Raw genomic sequence first — 17,742 nt, 5'->3', positions numbered from 1 at the left:
TGCTGCCAGGTTCGTCTCCAGGATGTCCCAAAGAGAACATATGACTTCTGTTCTGAAATAACTATATTGACTGCCAATAGATTTCAGGGCAAAATACAAAGTGTTGGTTGTTACCTATGAAGTCCTTACCAGTTTGGGTACCTTCTTTGTTATGAACCCCACTGCCTATTAAGATAACCAAAGGAATTTCATTTGAGGGTGCCACCATTTTGACTAATGACTCACAGGCTGGCCTTCTCTATAGCTGCCCCAGGACTGTGGAACACATTTCCTGTTGAAATTAGAGCAGTTCCATCCCTGATAGTTTTGGAGAAACCATTAAAGATGCACCTGTTCAGTCAGGGTATTAGCTGATTTTTACTGATTCGTTGTTTTAAATGAATTTTGTGTATTGTTGAATTTTTTAAATTTTGGGCTGTTTTTATTTGTTTTGTTGTAAGTGGCACACAACTATTATTTTTTATTTATTTATTTAATAAATACTATCTGAACATGCACAGAGTATCTGTACACTAGTGATAGTGCACTCAGCCTTCCCACCCCCTCACTTGGCCTTCCACACCCCAGAGACTTGGTGGGGTGACAGAAGGCCTTCCTCCCACTTGGCCACCCCCCCCCAAGACTTTGCTCAGCCTCCCACTCCCACTTGCCGCTCGGCCTTTCCTCCCCCGCCCACTCGCCTGCTCGGCCTTTCCTCCCCCCTCCCGCTTGCCCGCTTGGACCTTTCTTCCCCCCAGCTCACCCGTTCGGCCTTCCCCCACCCCCGAGCCCCCTGCCTTAAGCCGCCCCATGGCTGTGGAGAGGATGGGCAACGAAAGTTCCTTCTATGGGCCCACCAGGATGTATGTGAAAGCCCCGCCCCCACATTTTCATTGTTCGTGACTGCAGCAGGGGTGGAGCTTGCCACGTATGACCTTAGTATATTATATGTATAGAAGATTGATAATCATTGTGTTGATTTTCCCATTGAATTTGTACTTTATGATGCATCTCCTTTTTCTTGTTAATTTCTCCCCTACCTTCAAGGTTCTTGGACTATCTCTCAGACTTGTGTGTTTCTAATACAACGGCAATCCCAGTAACTCAGGAACTTATTTGTAAATATATGTTGAGTCCAGGAAATGCCGACATTCTCATTCAAACCAAGTAAGCTAAGTGAGATCTCATTTGAATTTCATATTTTATCTCATATACTGCTTACATAGATCATTAGTAGGTATAGTGTGAATTTGTGTTCGAAGGTTGGTTTCAATGCAAATGGACAACCCCTTGGAATGCTCTGCCCTCTCGGATGATATGGATGAAGAAGAAGTTTGGCTTTACTGGATTGACAGCAACAAGGAACCTCATGGCAAGGCAATCAGGCATCTTGCTCAAGAAGCTAAGGAGGGAACCAAAGCTGATTTAGAAGTCCTTACTTATTACAGGTAAAAATTGCTTATTTTTTCTTAATGAGAAAATCATATGGCCCATGGAACAAGCTTTAAAAATCCTAGCTCCCTTGTTAACACATACACTGTTCTGAGCACCCTCCATCTTCTCTGTATTCACTAGCAACACCTGGGTGCCTGTAATGAACTACAAGCTTTCCACAAACTTCCAGCACTTCAAAGCTCCTTTCAATGAAATCTTGCTGGAACAGGCCTATACAACTTGTGAACAGGGCTGCTACTTTAATTAATTTAAAAGATGTTTTGGACTAAAAAGGCATCCCTGATTCATAAGCGACTACTATCGTTACTATCTATCTATCTATCTATCTATCTATCTATCTATCTATCTATCTACCTAATTCTCCTAAACGTACCCGGCACTAATCTCATGCCTGGCAGCTCTCGTGAGAGTTTACGAGCAGCTGCCTGAGGGACAGTGATAGGGATGGGGAGAAAATGGCAGCAGTGCTCAGCCGGTGGGGAGAGAAAGATTCGCTGACGAGTGGGGAGGAAAAGCTCCCGCAGCCCAGCCTGGCCGGTGGGGAAGGAAAGCATCGGCTCTGTTGGCCGGCAAGGGAAACCACTGCCAGTGGGCAGGGAGGGAAAAGAAAGCCAAGTGCAGAACGGACAGGGGCTGAAGTGTGCTTGGGGGGAAGGATGGAGAATGGACCGGGGCTTAAGGGAGGGGGGAAACGACAGGGAGAACTATTGATTGATTGATTGATTGATTGATTGATTGATTTCTATACCACCCTTCCAAAAATGGCTCAGGGTGGTTTACACTGAGAAATAACAAATAAATAAGATGGAACCCTGTTCCTAAAAGGCTCACAACCTAAAAAGACACCAGCAACAGTCACTGGAGGTACTGTGCTGGGGGTGGAGAAGGCCAGTTCCTCTCTCCCTGCTAAATAAAGAGAATCACCATGTTAAAAAGGTGCCTCTTTGCCAAGTTAGCAGGGGTTGACTAGGGGCACAGAGGGTCTGCACTGAATCAGCTAGTTTTAAATATAAATGTAAGTACTTCTAAAAACTACAGGGCAACATCGAGACTAAGTTAGTCATGTGTAAGTCACATTGAAATTAATAAGATTTAAGTTAGTCACAACTAACTTGTCTCATTGATCTCAATGGTGGTTAGTTTGGCTGGATGTTGCCCACAGATGGCAAGCCTCATCTTAAGAGAATTGTTCCCCCTTTACTCTCACACAGCAGGAAATGCCTGTTCCAAAATTGCATCTGCTGCAATATATTTGTGCATCATCTAAAAACAAAGTTTGTTTTATCTTCCAACTCTTGTGTGCAAATTTATGCAGTCATATGCACATGTATCTGGATTTTATTGATGGATTAATCTATTAAAGCTCATTTGATTGATATAACTGGATGTGCTTAATCAGAAGACAACCCTGCTTGAGACCCATCAAGTTGAATGCAGCCCACAGATTGTATAAGGCAGTTCACCTGGGTCTTGACACAACTATTTTGACTACCTGGGACTACAAAAACAAGGTCTCTGTCATCTGACAGGCCACAATACACAAATGGTGGAGGCCAAAGTTATGAATTCATTCAGTGCCTAGGGGAAATGTACCACTTTGGTGAAAATGTGTTCAGCACTTGGCCATGTCTCCAGCACTGTCCCATTGGTGTGGGAAACTTGCTACAATGATGCCTGAACAAAATTGTAATCATTGAAAGCCTTTACTAAAGGTGCAGTGAATGTATATGGTTTAACATTATCAAAGCCTCTTGACCTCTGGGCTCAGTAAATAATCTGGGAGCATCTGAAGCTGCTGCAGCGGTGAAGCCAAGCAGCTGTGGGTCTGATCAGTCCTTTGGATACAAGACCGCCATGAGCCCCATGGAAGAGAGGGAGGGATATTAGTTAATAAATATATACAGTATGTAAAAGTCTGACTTCACTGAGAATGATATGTGAACACCTCATTGGTGAAGCTAGATTAGGGCTTTGATAGGAGATTATAGGGAATCCTAATTGTGATGCTCCGAGTCTACTAACAGAAGAGCATGTTATAAATATAATCATGCCCAACTTTATATTAGTTCAGCAGTTGGATCCAGGTTTATATTTCAAATGCTGTGATCCCAAAATATTAGGATGAACAGAAGTCCTAATTACATACAGTAGCTCACCCTATAGGTATCCAACACTTAAGATCTTTAGCAGCCTTTAAAAGAGCCCTAAAAACTCTTTTTTAAAAGTCTGACCTTCAATGATTTTAAAATGGTATACATTGTTTTTATTTTTTAAATTGTTTTAATGGGTTATTTATTTTGTTTTTATTGGCTTTTATGAGCCACCTAGAGCCATCTGGGTTAGACTGTATACAAATTTAATTAATAAAATTTAATAATAAATAAAAAGTTATGAAGAAGAGGCATGCATTTCTGTTGAGAATTCATTTATCCTCATGGTGATAGGAGCAAGGTTTCCCCCTCTGGAGCTCATCCAGCCTAAAATCCTAAGAGCAGTATTCCAGGTACTCCACTGTGTTTCCAATTCTGGTTTATGACTGGATCAGGCCTGGTGAAATTGGAGGCCAGAGTCTGGCTGTCCAGAGTATGCTTGAGTTGCCTTCTGGGGCCACTGTGTGAAACAGGATGCTGGACTAGATGGGTCTTGGGCCTGATCCAGCAGGGCTGTTCTTATGTCCTATACTCAACTTCTGGCTATCCTTCTTCCCAAAGGGCCTAGTGCCCTTAACGATGGAAGATGAATAGCAATCCACCTGGAAGCAAACCCTGTCAACAAAAGTAATATGGGCTTTTCCACCCCCACCCCACCCCCAACTACTATCTGGGTCATGATACCTACTACCTGGGTTATGAGCAGGTCAGGATACTTGTTAAACAGCACATAATGGAAACAGAGTCCAGGCTTTTACGTCTCCCTAATACTCTCTGACTGCAACCCTATTAGCAATAGCAATAGCAATAGCACTTACATTTATATACCGCTCTATAGCTGGAGCTCTCTAAGCGGTTTACAATGATTTAGCATATTGCCCCCCAACATTCTGGGTACTCATTTTACCGACCTCGGAAGGATGGAAGGCTGAGTCAACCTTGAGCCCCTGGTCAGGATCGAACTTGTAACCTTCTGGTTACAGGGTGGCAGTTTTACCACTGCGTCACCAGGGGCTCTCTAGAACACACAATGTTGCCAAGTTCTGCATGGCAGCTTGCAAAATCAGCCAGGAACTGACCACCAGCAAGAACTAATTAGGCCCAACCTAGTTCATACCTGCACTGCCGCCGCTCCAACCGAGTTATACAGTTTTCATCTTAATCACATTTTAATTCTAATCTTAACTTTTTTTTATAGCTTCTCATAGATTTTAGTTTTATGCTAATCGTTTTAAACTTCTTACCCCTTATGCATTTATTTCATCATATTTTAATTAATTTTATAACATTGTATAGTTTTTATTCCAACTTTTCAGTTGTTGTTGTTGTTGTTGTTGCTGTTGTTGCTGTTCACACTTTATATCCCGCTCTTCCTCCAAGGAGCCCAGAGTAAGTACTACATACTTAAGTTTCTCCTCACAACACCCCTGTGAAGTAGGTTAGGCTGAGAGAGAAGTGACTGGCCCAGAGTCACCCAGCAAGTCTCATGGCTGAATGGGGATTTGAACTCAGGTCTCCCCGGTCCTAGTCCAACCACTAAACCACGCTGGCTGTAAGGCATAGAGATTATTGCTTTCCTCAGGCATAGGCTCCTTTTAACACCACTGTTCTTATGTTTTATTTTATGCTGGTCAAAGATTGAAATAAAGATTGATTGATTGATAAAAGCAGGGAGAAAGCCCATGAACTTGAGGTTCTCTCCCAATCTCTCTTAGTTCAGGATAGTTCTGGAGAGAAAGCAACAGCTGTTCAGGACCTGAGTGGTTTAATCCATCAACTGCCAATCAATGTGTTCTGAGTTTTTTAGTTAAGTTGACTTTGTCCCATTGAATTAAACGAACAGGCTATGCACATGAGTAGCCTTACACAGGTTAGGGGAAGGTTAGTGCTGCCTCTCCTGCAGGGCCAAGTTTAGTACCTGGGCTTTTACCTGGGTCGAAGGGCGTAAGCATGCCCTTTATTAGGGATGTGCATGAAACCAGGCAGGGGAGCCTCAAAGGCGGCAGGTGTGTGTGTTCTGCTCTAAGGGCGGGGGAGGGTGCACTTACCCTTCCCTCCGCTCCCCCCCCGCTGGCACTCCGTGTTTTAAAAGTCTACTGGGGCGGCAGCATACCTTCCTGCCACCCCATTACCGCTTTTACTGGAAGTAGGCAGAAGTATCCGACGTGCCTGCGCCCACACCTGCGGACATGTCTGGCATCGGATAGGTGCATTGGATACTTACACCTACTTCCGGTAAAGGTGGCAACGCGGTGGCAGGGAGGTACGCTGCCGCCCCGGTAGTCTATGGAGTGCCGGCGGGGGGAAAGTGGAGGGAGGGGTAAGTGCACCCTCCCCCACCCTTAAATTAGAACCCCCCACATTCAAACCAGTTGGGAAGCCCATAAAGGGCCTCTGAACCAGTTCTGTGCACATCCCTACCCTTTAACCCAGGTATGGGGTCATGGTATATTTGGGCTGCACTCAGCCCAAGCATACACAGAGACAGGTACCTAAAGTGCTTGTCTCACGGGGGTATCCCCCAATGATGAGCTGTGCTCATCGTACGGTGCATTGTGGGGTACCCAGTGGCTGAGACGCATTGTCCCTGCCTCTGGAGATCCATGCTACTTGGAGCAGTGTGGGTCATCTGGAAATGCAAGCTGTGCTCCATGCAGCATGTGTCTGGTCATCTGGGGGGAAGGTGAGTTGGACCTGCTTCCCCAACCCCACCCGCCCACCTGGCCATCGTGTGAAGAGCGTTGGTTACCTGATCTGCAGATTGACAGCCTGTGCCATTATCATCAGTTTTATTAGGAGTGAGATATAGCAGATGAGTAAAAACAAGATACAAAACTCAGTTGCATAACTTCTTTTACACAGAAGAATTTCAAAGTAGTTTAGTGTGTGTTGGGTGGGAGGATCTGTTGTGTGCACACCCATGTATTGTGGAATTCATACATGTGATGGTTTGTAAACCAGTTGTCGTAGTCAAAGACTAGTAATATGGTGGTTGACATAATGTAATCATTGCCAGAAATTTCAAATGAAGTCTTATCAGCTATGTATTCAGGAAGCAAATGCAGAATGAAAACGACATTGTTGCTTTTTTATCCTAAGGTATCAATTGAACCTCTTTGCAAGGATGTGCTTGGACCGCCAATACTTGGCCATAAACCAGATTTCCACACAGCTCTCAGTTGATCTGATCCTGCACTGTATGTCAGATGAGAGCCTGCCTTATGATCTGCGAGCATCCTTCTGCCGTCTTATGTTGCATATGCACGTGGATAGGGATCCTCAGGAGATCGTCGTGCCAGTGAAGTATGCCAGGCTGTGGACTGAAATTCCAACCAAGATTACCATCCATGAGTAAGTCCCCTTCTGACACAAATAGATCATTCATTAAAACCAAATTGAGGCTAAATCCAGACAAGACAGAGGTGCTGCCGGTCCGTAGAAAAGCCAATTGGGATAGGGTGATACAACCAGCTCTGGGTGTGGTTGTACTCTCCTTGAAAGAGCAAATGCGCAGCTTGGGGTGTTGCTGGACCTGGCTCTGCTTTTGGATGCTCAGGGGGTCCCTGCACAGCTTCAGCTAGTGTGCCAGCTGCATCTCTTTCTCGAGATGGCAGATCTGGCCACGGTTATCCATGCCTTAGTCATGTCGTGACTGGATTACTGCAGTGCGCTCTAGGTGGGGCTCCCCTTGAAGAATATTCGGAAACTTCAGTTGGTGCAGAATGCAGCTGCCAGAGTTCTCTCTAGAACGGACCGCTCAGAGCATATTAAACCTATTCTGAAAGAGCCAGTTTGTTTCCAGATCCAATTCAAGGTGCTGCTCCCAAGGGCTTCTGCCCACCCAACAAGGTTGTCAGCAGGGGTGCACCTAGGTATTTTTGGCACTAGGACCTTAGGCTGGAGGGCTTCGGAGGCCCTCCTTTATTTATTTCTTTATTTATACCTGCTGATGCCACTGCTGCCTGGCCCCTGCTGCTGCTGCCCGGCGCCTCCCCCTTTCGCTGCCGCGCTTTCGCCTGTTGCACTCCACTCACACACACCTCCCCCAGCAGCAGTGGCAGGTGCAGGTGGGCCATGATGTCACAGGATGTGACACTCCAGAACTCCTACTGCGCACACGCACAGACTGGTCTGCAGGCCTTAGGAGGCTGCTCTGCAGGCTGAGGAGGCCCGCCTGCACCCACTGCCGCTGCTAGGGGGGTGGGTGGAGTGGAACAGGCGAGTGGTGGTGGTGATGCGGATATAGCAGCAGGGGCCAGGCAGCAGCAACGTAAATAAATAAATAAAGCAGCGGCGGCAAAGAGGAAATATTAGCAGAACTCTGGGGAGGCCCCCCAGAGCATTTGGAGGCCCCTCAAGGAGGCATAAGGCCATGGACCCCCACCCCGTAGTCCATGCCTAAATGCACCACTGGTTGTCTGAAGGGCCTTTGCTTCATGTGCCGATACTGAGAGTTCCTAAATTGTCATGCACACAGGATAGGGCCTTCTCTGTTGTTGGCCCCACCCCAGGCTCTGGAATTCTCTCCCAGTGAATGTCACTCTTTAACATTTGTGACTGTTTTTAAAGGACAACTAAAGACCTTTCTGTTTGTTCAGGCTTTTACCCTTAGAGGCTGCCAGGTTTCTCAGCTTTGTTGCTTTTTAAAATCTTTTTTTATGTTGGTTGTTTTGGTGTCTTGTGGTTTTTACTGTTTAATTGATTTTAAGGTTTTAAATGTGGTTTTTATGAGACCTTATTGTAACTTTTGTAAGCTGCCTTGAGATGCATTATGAAAGGAAGTATAAAAATTGAACAAGAAATAAATAAAATGAATTGATGGTAGGTTCAGAGAGGCAAAAGAAGGAACTTTTTCATATTACATATAATTGTAGAATTTATTACCACAGAATGGGAGGAATGGTTTTAAGAAAGAATTGAGCAAATTCATGAAGGATGATGATGATGATGATGATGATGATGATAATAATAATTCAATTTCTATACCGCCCTTCCAAAAATGGCTCAGGGCAGTTTACAAAGAGAAATAACAAATAAGATGGCTCCCTATCCCCAAAGGGCTCACATTCTAAAAAGAAACATAAGACACACACCAGCAACAGTTACTGGAAGTACTGTGCTGGGGGTGGATAGGGCCAGTTACTCTCCCCCTGCTAAATAAAGAGAATCACCACGGTAAAAGGTGCCTCTTTGCCCAGTTAGCAGAGATAGGTCTATTAAATACCTAGTTGTCCTGATAACTAAATGGAACCTCCTCATCAAACTGGAGAGAGGTTTCAAGAAGGGTGCTGCAGGACTCTGTCCTAGGCCTGATATTCTTTAAGACTTTTATCAGTGATCTAGATGAAGGGATGGATGGAATTCTCATCAAATTTGCAGATGACAAAAAATGGGAGGGATAACTCAGAAGACAAGAATAAAATTCAATATGATCCCAATAGAATAGAAAACTGGCTGAAAACAACAAAATGAAATTCAACAGAAACAAATACAAAGCTCCAAACAAGGCAAAATAAATAATAATAATAATAATCAGCTGTTGTAAAAAGATCTCACAGACTGACTACAAACAAAGGCATGACAAGGTAGCAGGGATGATACACTGGAACATCTGCAAAAAATACAAGCTACCTGTAGCCAAAGATTGGTGGGACCATAAAATTGAGAAAGTTGTAGAAAATGAAGATGCAAAAATATTATGGGACTTCTGACTACAAACAGACAAACATCTGCCACACAAAACACCAGATATAACTGTAGTCGAGAAGAAAGAAAAACAAGTCAAAATAATCGACATAGCAATACCAGGAGATAGCAGAATAGAAGAAAAAGAAATAGAAAAAATCACCAAATACAAAGATCTACAAATGGAAATTGAAAGGCTGTGGCAGAAAAAGACCAAAATAATCCCAGTGGTAATTGGCGCCCTGGGTGCAGTTCCAAAAGACCTTGAAGAGCACCTCAACACCATAGGGGCCACAGAAATCACCATCAGCCAGTTACAAAAAGCAGCTTTACTGGGAACAGCCTATATTCTGCGATGATATCTATAACAACAGCAACAACATTGACAATAAAATTCAGCCATCCCAGGTCCTTGGGAAGGACTCGATGTCTGGATAAAACAAACCAGTCAATAACACCTGCCTGACTGTGTAAACAAGAGATAATAATCAAATGTATAGGTATAGCATGGGGAATATTCTGCTTGGCATATGTGAAAATGATTTATTTTATTTACATTTTTACATTTACATTTTGGATTACAATCAATCACAGGCTGAACATGAGTGAGCAGTGTGATGCAGCTTCAAAAAAGACTAATGTAATTTTAGTCTATATTAATAAAATTATAGTTTCCAGTTCACAAGAGGCAATGATTTCTACTTTATCCCTCCGTAACTGAAGCTCATCTAGAGTACTGTCTCCAGTGCTGGGTGCAGCACTTTAAGAAGGATGTAAATTGATTGGAACGGGCTCAGCAAAGGGCAGTAAAGATGGTCAGGGTTCTAGGAAACAAGCTAAGAGGTAGGTTGAAGGAACTAGGTCTGTTTCGCTTGGAGAAGAGAATACTGAGGAGCAACATGATAATAGTCTTCAAACACCTGGAGGACTGTCACATAGAAGAATACAAATATGACAGATATTTATATACCGCTTTTCAATGAAAAGTTCCCAAAGCGGTTTACATAGATATAAATAATTAAATTAAATTTAAATTAAATGGTTCCCTGTCTCCAAAGGGCTCACCATCTAAACAGCGTGGTGTAGTGGTTAGAGTGCTGGACTAGGACCTGGGAGACCCAAGTTCAAATCCCCCTTCAGCCATGATACCTGCTGGGTGACTCTGGGCCAGTCACTTCTCTCTCAGCCTAACCTATTTCACAGGGTTGTTGTGAGGAGAAACCTAAGTATATAGTACTCCGCTCTGGGCTCCTTGGAGGAAGAACGGGATATAAAATGTAAAATTAAATTATTAATTGATTAAAAAAGAAACATAAGACAGAGACCAGCAACAACCATTGGAGGAATGATGTGCTGGGGTTTGAGAGGGCCCGTTGCTCTCCTCCTGCTAAATGAAGAGAAGCACCACTTTAAAAAGGTGTCTCTTTGCTCAGTTAGCAGGGAATAAGAACTGGCCCAGAGGGTGGCACTAGATTTGATGCGGGACTGGATTTTAAGGTACAGAAGGGTAGATTTTAGTTGGTAATTAGGAGAACCTTCTTAACTCTTAAGAATTCAGCAGTGGAACTAATTACCAGCAGGGTGAGTGCATTCTTCCTCTCTGGAGGTCTTCCAACAGAGTCTGAGGAGCCATCTGCTGGGGATTCTCTAGCTCTATATATCCAGGACTGAGCAGGTGATTGCACTAAATGAAATGAAATAGAGGACCAATGTCAGCTGAGATCAGAGGTGTAGCAAGGTTGGAGTGGGCCCAGAGACAAGATTTTAAAATGGCCCCCCTCACTGAAGCTCAGCTCATGAAGTAAAGAAATCTTAAATGAGGCTGAATAGTGGTAATAAAAAGCATAGTAAAATGTATGTGCGCTCTCTCTCTCTCTCTCTCTCTCTCTCTCTCTCTCTCTCTCACACACACACACACACACACACACAGACACACACCCCTACCCCTATGTGCCACAATAGAACATCATCCTAAATTATTTTTTTAACAGTTTTGTAAATTGTGGACGATGCAAGTCATTTAATGGTACTAGAGAAAGACATGCTGTTCTGATAGCTCCAGGTTTTAACACACATCAGTTTGGGAGGATGACTACAACTGAAGGAAGCCCGGGTGGGTGCGTGGCTGGGGGAGTCAGTCATGTGACTTGCCTCTGCCCCTGCCCCCAGGCAGTGGGCCCCCAGACAACTGTCTCCCCTTGCCCTATCATAGCTACACCCCTGGCTGAGATGGCCTCGATAACAATACAAGAGAGTCTGATGAAGAAATATTTATGCCGACGCATTTTGATAATATCTTTTTCAAGGAATAGTTTCACTTGACTGCCTGAGTGTGATGTGTTCTCCTTAGGGCTTTGCAAGAGTACATCTTTTTCAGGCAGTCAACTGAAAATACTTCTTGGAAAAGAAATATTTATTTTTTGAATGAAATAAAGATTATTGGAATGCATCGGATAAATATTTCTTCATCATTTGGACTATATGACCTGCAAGGCTCCCTCCAATCCTATTATTCTTTTGGAATTGTATTTAAAATTATAACAAGAACAAAGAGTTGGGAATGAAAAGAATGCAACAGGTTTTTCTAACAAGTTAGATTCTCCTCAGAATATACCGAGGCGCTTCACACAAGCAAAGAGAAGCACCTTGAGGTGGTGAGCAGAGAGAGCAGGCTTAGCCTACTCTCCTCTCATACAAGCATGAAGCCATCATGATTACCAGCTCCATCATGGAGCCAGTAGGGGCAGCGGGGATTGGGAGGGGGGCTGCCTGGCCCCTGGAATTCCCAGGATGCCCAGTGTGAGTGTGTGGGGCATCCTGGGGAGACCCCCGAGGCTGGGAGGCTTGTTCTGGCCTCCTGGTTGGGGATCTACTCATGTGGCGGTACGGAGCCATGCTGCGACGACACATGATCAACTAGATGGGGTTAGTGGAGCACTCGTTCCGCTAACCTCATTTAAAGGGGGGGTACTTACCTAGGTTTGTTTCGGGGATCCCCACTGCTCCTGTAGCAGCACACGACCGTGGGAAAGCGGGCTTGGCTTCCTTAGCCTGCTTTCTCGCTGTCGTGAGAATCGCCTCACCATTTCTCAAATGTTATCAGGACAAATGGTACAGCTTGGTTGCATATTACAGTTGCATCAGATTAGCATCGCTGCCATAACTGTTGTGGACAAACTCCTAGTTCTGCATACAGTTGCTAAAGTTCTTCAATAGGTTTCTGCACAGTGTATTTTTCTACAGAAAAACATAATGTGTGGATGCAGCCAATATATTTTATACTCAATATACTCAAATACACTACTTACTCTGGAGAATAATAAGGTGAAGGAAATACTGTTTCTACGTTTGCATGACACTGAACATCAAGAACTTGTGTCTTCAGCCAACAGGACCTGCTCTCCCCTACATTTTGGGATTCCCCCCCCCCATGGGAGATAGAGGTGCAAATTATCTAACAACGCTTCACTTTTCCAAGTTTCGGGTTGCATTTGCTTGGGCTTGCTTAAATGTGCTGCCCTCCCCTCTTTTGGAAAGGAGGTTAGCTAAGGATTCTTCAGCTACAGTTTTCTGCCCTTGTGGCTCTGATCTCCTGGAAATTGTTACCCATGTTTTGTTATATTGCTCTTTGTATCAAGGTGTTAGAGAAGAACTTATCTCCCCCCTGCTAGTTAGATTTCCTGGAAGGTGTGAGCTTTTTTATACACAATATTGCCTTGAGGATATAAGCTGTGAGATCACAAAAGTGGTGGCCAATTTTTTTTTATATTGCTATGAGATTAAGGTCTCAAATTTAGGAGTTGTTTTACTTTTTTAAAAGTAATCTATCCTGGATGCTTGTATACTGTTTTATTGTGTGTAATTATTAGTCATTATTTGTGTATATTAGTTATATATGTTATTCTGGTTTTTATCTCTTGGCTGGCCAACGGCTGTAATAAAAACTGATTGATACTCAAATGCAGATATTACACATGTACGTACACTGTAATGCCAGGACTGGCCACTACTTGCATGCAAGTATAATGTGGGCTGTGTCAGATCACTGCTCCAGATTCAGCCAGGGATTTAGATATATGCCTTACTTTTGAGGTGGTGAAAGCTATTTGGTCATCTTTGGTGAGCCTTCTGTATTGAAAGGTCTTTAGGAACAGGGCCTTTGGCAGGCACATTATTTCTGGAGTCCCTCATGCAGCCACTTAACAGAATGTACAAACCAGCTTTTGCTTACTTTCCCCCTATCTATTTTGTGTAAACTCTAGGTTTACTATGAAATAAGTCCGTTAAAATGAATATAGGAAAACTGCAGTTCATGAAACCTACAGACAGTAGTTATAGTGAATTCTAAACTGGCTCGCATGAAGACTGGCTCCCTTCTCTACCCTTCTGGGGATGTTTGACAAGTTCATGGGAAATATTGGCAATTTTCCCAATATCAAACTCCTACACTTGTTAAAAAACACTGGAAATGATTTATCAGTCATTTCCTACACTTCCTGCTATATCCTATTGAATCAGCTTTTGTTCACTGTCTTGCTTTGTAGGTACGACTCCTTCACAGATTCATCAAGGAATGACATGAAGAGGAAATTTGCTTTGACGATGGAATTTGTAGAAGAGTACTTGAAAGAAGTTGTGAATCAGCCCTTTCCTTTTGGAGATAAAGAGAAGAACAAATTAACTTTTGAGGTATTTTTAAAATTATCCTGACCAGCACTGACTGCACTTTTCAGTTTACAAAACTGCCAAGCAGCAACACCACTGGCATAATGTGAGATGCCTTGGAGCATGTGGGAGGAGCTCACGCTGCAACTCTTCTGTGTCCCAGTGTTGCCCCTGTGTCTAGAACTGGAGCAGTCTAGAGCTGCTCTACTTCGTCCCTCCTGCAAATGCTGACCTACAATTTGCATAATCTGTTGGCCACTAGATTAAATCTAGTGGCTATTGGCCACTGTGGCTGGGGATTATGGGAGTTGTAGTCCAAAAATAAGTGGGGGTGGGAGCTCAGTTTAGCAGGCCTAGACTAGAGGTATGATCCTGATGTGGGCAGGAGCTGCAGCATGGGCTCCTCTCATGTAACTTGTGGTTTCTTTCATTACCCTGATGATGTGGGCAGAAGTGATACTGCTGCAGCTTCCATGTTACTGTGAGTACCTGGACATACTGTTGTGGTTCCAGAAGTACCAACTAGTATAGTGTCAGCAATATAGACCAAAGATACTTACCCAGCATAGACAGATAAACTGTATACACCCATGATTCTATGCAAGTACAGCATTTGATACTAAGTTTAGGATCGTGAAAATCTAGCTATTATTGTTGAGTTATGTCTGAAACCATGTGGGCAGTGCCCAATATCTGAAAATTTTGAAGCCAGAGATGGGGCTCACCTGGGTTTTCAGGGATTAGGGGATAGGACTTCCATAGCTCCTTGTTCCTTCCCATGACTAGAAGAATCAGGAGGGATGCAAATTTAATTTATTAATTTGCATAGTTTTGACAGTCTACAGAATTCAGCCTCCACTGTATGATGTAGTCTGGGCTGAAAACCACAGAACTGCTAGCTGCTACGTGTACGCCCTCCCTGCCACGTCTCCTTGCTCCAGGGCCACGGGAGGATGCCACAGGGGCTCCTTGGAAAGCTGCAGCAAGGCCTGATACTCACAGACGGGATCCCTGGAGTACAGAAAAACCTTTATTGCCTCATGGCAGGCCATAGAGCAGTGGCCCGATCCATTCTAGGTCCAATTCATACCTTAGGTCAGTTCCGCAGTTGTCCAGTAGGCACCTGGGAAATTCATCTGTTTACTATGGATTAATCATGTAGTGTACTTAAGTGAGTCCCCTTACCATTAGTTTAGTGTTGATAGATCTTCCTCATTGTTAATATTCCTATTTTCTTCCCCCCTCCCCCTTGTTCTTTAGGTGGTGCATCTGGCTCGCAATCTCATATACTTTGGTTTTTATAGTTTCAGTGAGCTACTAAGGCTGACCAGAACACTACTGGCTATCCTCGATATTGTACAAGGGCCTATGCCATCATACTTTGAAAGATTAAGCAAATTTCAGGATGGAGGTAAGGGGTAGAGCAAGAAAAAAATTCATAATAGATGGTTTTATTAGTCTGTCTGTGACTATTGGTCTCTAGACTCTCAGCTCTGAAGAAAAGTCCTTTGGTGGTTTCACATTTTTTCATACTGTACAGTTGATTTCAGCACTCAGATGGACTAAAAATTACCTCATTTTGTATTTTTTTCTTACCTCATTTTGTGTTTTTTCATGAATGTTGAAAAATACCTCCTTTTTTATGATTTCCTTTTTCTTTGCCCTTACAGTCCTTGACCTCATTTGCTCACGCTGCCATATACCACATTTACCTGAATCCAAGACTAGTTTTTCCCCAAGTTCTTTGATGTTAGAAATCAGGGAGTAATCTTACATACAGCATCCTCTTCCTTTTGTGTAAATACAGGTATAACCTAAATTTAACCTTTGTTTTTTAAGGGGGTCATCTTAAATTCAGAGTTGTCTTTTGGATATATACTGTAGTCCTGTTGATTGTGGCAACCCATGTGATTTTAGCAAGATTATGATGGCTCTGTGTCTGGTGTGATAACATTTTAGACACACATAAGAAAAATCACATGGGTCACCATAGCCAATCAAATTATTTGTATGGGCAAATGAGGCTGAGGACAATGAAAGCAAAGCAGATGTCAAAGTGAAAAATAAAATTAAAGAATATTCAGCACAACTCTGAAATGCACGATTTGTATAGGTGGCCTTGCATTTCTTTTTGCACAATGACTCCTTGGTCCTGGCCAAAAATATTTTACCTTTATGGGCTAGAAATGAAGCATTTAAAAATATATATTGGAGTATTGTCACTTCATATGTCTTGAAGCAACTTTTCATAAAAATGAAATGGCACTGAGAATTAAACGAAAATCCACAGATATTTATATGCAAAGTCGCCATAGAAGCTTCAGTTTAGTCCAGGGCAGAAAATCACATGGCCCTGGCCCATAATGTATGCTCTATGATCTTTCACTACAATATTAATAAAAGGCATTATACTAAGGGTCTTTCTCAAATCCTCACTTATAACTAAAGGTCAGGATGTAGCTATACATCATCTGTGTGCAAATTGCAAAGGTATTCACTGGGTTATGGCCTCTTGTGCGACACAGAGAATTGTGTGGAACCCCTTGCTTCCTTGCAAGGTGAGGGCACTGAGCAGTTTATGACGCTTGAGCAAGACTAGAGGCAATTACAGATTCAGGGTTTCTGTCATGCTCAGAAACTCTTCGTACACCACAATCACAAAATCGTCTTCATCAGTCACAATACATATTTCTTCCATTACCTTCAGTTCTCGTTTCCCTAAATGAAAACATGGTGTGTTAGCTGCAGGCTAAATTAAAAAGAAAAAACACCTTGATGTGCCATTTTGCTCCCCGTCCCCTTTAGATATGCCATATCTGAGAAAGAATGCATTTATTATTTAATATATGATAGATATATTTATAAATAAATATCTATGTAAGCTGCCCTGAGCCATTTTATGAAGGGTGGTATAGAAATTGAATTAACAACAACAACAACAACAACAACAACAACATTTAGATATTTATAAAAAAAGCAATGAGCATGTGGAGTACACAGTTAACAATCAATGGCGAGACACTTGGACAGGTTAGCACTAGAAGAGGCATTTTCCAATTTTCCAACTCACTATCCCCTCTGTTGTTTGTAATCGCCATGACCCCACTTTCACAAATACTAAACAAAACAGGCCTCGGATACCAAACATCTAAAACATCAAGTAAAATCAACCATCTGCTGTACATGGACGATCTGAAGTTGTATGGAAAGTCCCAGTCAGAAATTGAATCACTGCTAAACACTGTCCGTATATTCAGTAGCGATATAGCAGTGGAGTTTGGACTAGACAAGTGTGCTGCATTAATAATGAACAGAGGGAAAATAAGAAAAACAGAAGGAATAGAACTGCCCAATGGAAGCAAGATCAAGAACCTGGAAGAGAAAGAACATTACAAATACTTGGGCATACTCCAGGCTGATAACATTGCACACACTGAAGTTAAAAGAAAAATTGGAAGTGAATACATCAGAAGAGTTAGAAAAATCCTCAAGTCCAAACTCAATGGCGGGAATACCATACAAGCCATAAACACCTGGGCTATACCTGTTATCAGATACACTGCAGGAATAATAGACTGGACCCAGGCAGAGCTAGAGACGCTAGATTGTAAGACCAGGAAAATCATGACCATCAATCATGCTCTGCACCCCCACAGTGATGTCGATAGGCTCTACCTCCCTCGCAGCTCAGGTGGAAGAGGAATGCTGCAAGTCCATCAAACAGTAGAGGAGGAGAAAAGAGGCCTTGAAGAATATATCAAGGACAGTGAAGAAGATGCACTTAAAATGGTCAAGAACGAGATACTAT

At 43.0% G+C, this 17,742-nt stretch overlaps 1 protein-coding gene across 8 annotated transcripts in view; it reads left to right on the top strand.

The window, feature by feature from the left end:
* Positions 1-17,742, top strand: part of ITPR2 (inositol 1,4,5-trisphosphate receptor type 2) — a 352,451-nt gene that overhangs the window by 101,184 nt on the left and 233,525 nt on the right. For all 8 annotated transcript variants that reach the window (XM_053252991.1, XM_053252992.1, XM_053252990.1 and 5 more), the window contains 5 exons: positions 1,027-1,146; positions 1,242-1,427; positions 6,684-6,935; positions 13,814-13,958; positions 15,195-15,345. In XM_053252991.1, the coding sequence (XP_053108966.1) occupies positions 1,027-1,146; positions 1,242-1,427; positions 6,684-6,935; positions 13,814-13,958; positions 15,195-15,345 (854 nt within the window). The remainder of the gene's footprint in view (positions 1-1,026; positions 1,147-1,241; positions 1,428-6,683; positions 6,936-13,813; positions 13,959-15,194; positions 15,346-17,742) is intronic.

This window comes from Hemicordylus capensis, chromosome 5 (genome assembly GCF_027244095.1).
Source record: "Hemicordylus capensis ecotype Gifberg chromosome 5, rHemCap1.1.pri, whole genome shotgun sequence".
Lineage (NCBI taxonomy): Eukaryota > Metazoa > Chordata > Lepidosauria > Squamata > Cordylidae > Hemicordylus > Hemicordylus capensis.
This window is presented reverse-complemented; position numbering and strand designations above follow the sequence as displayed.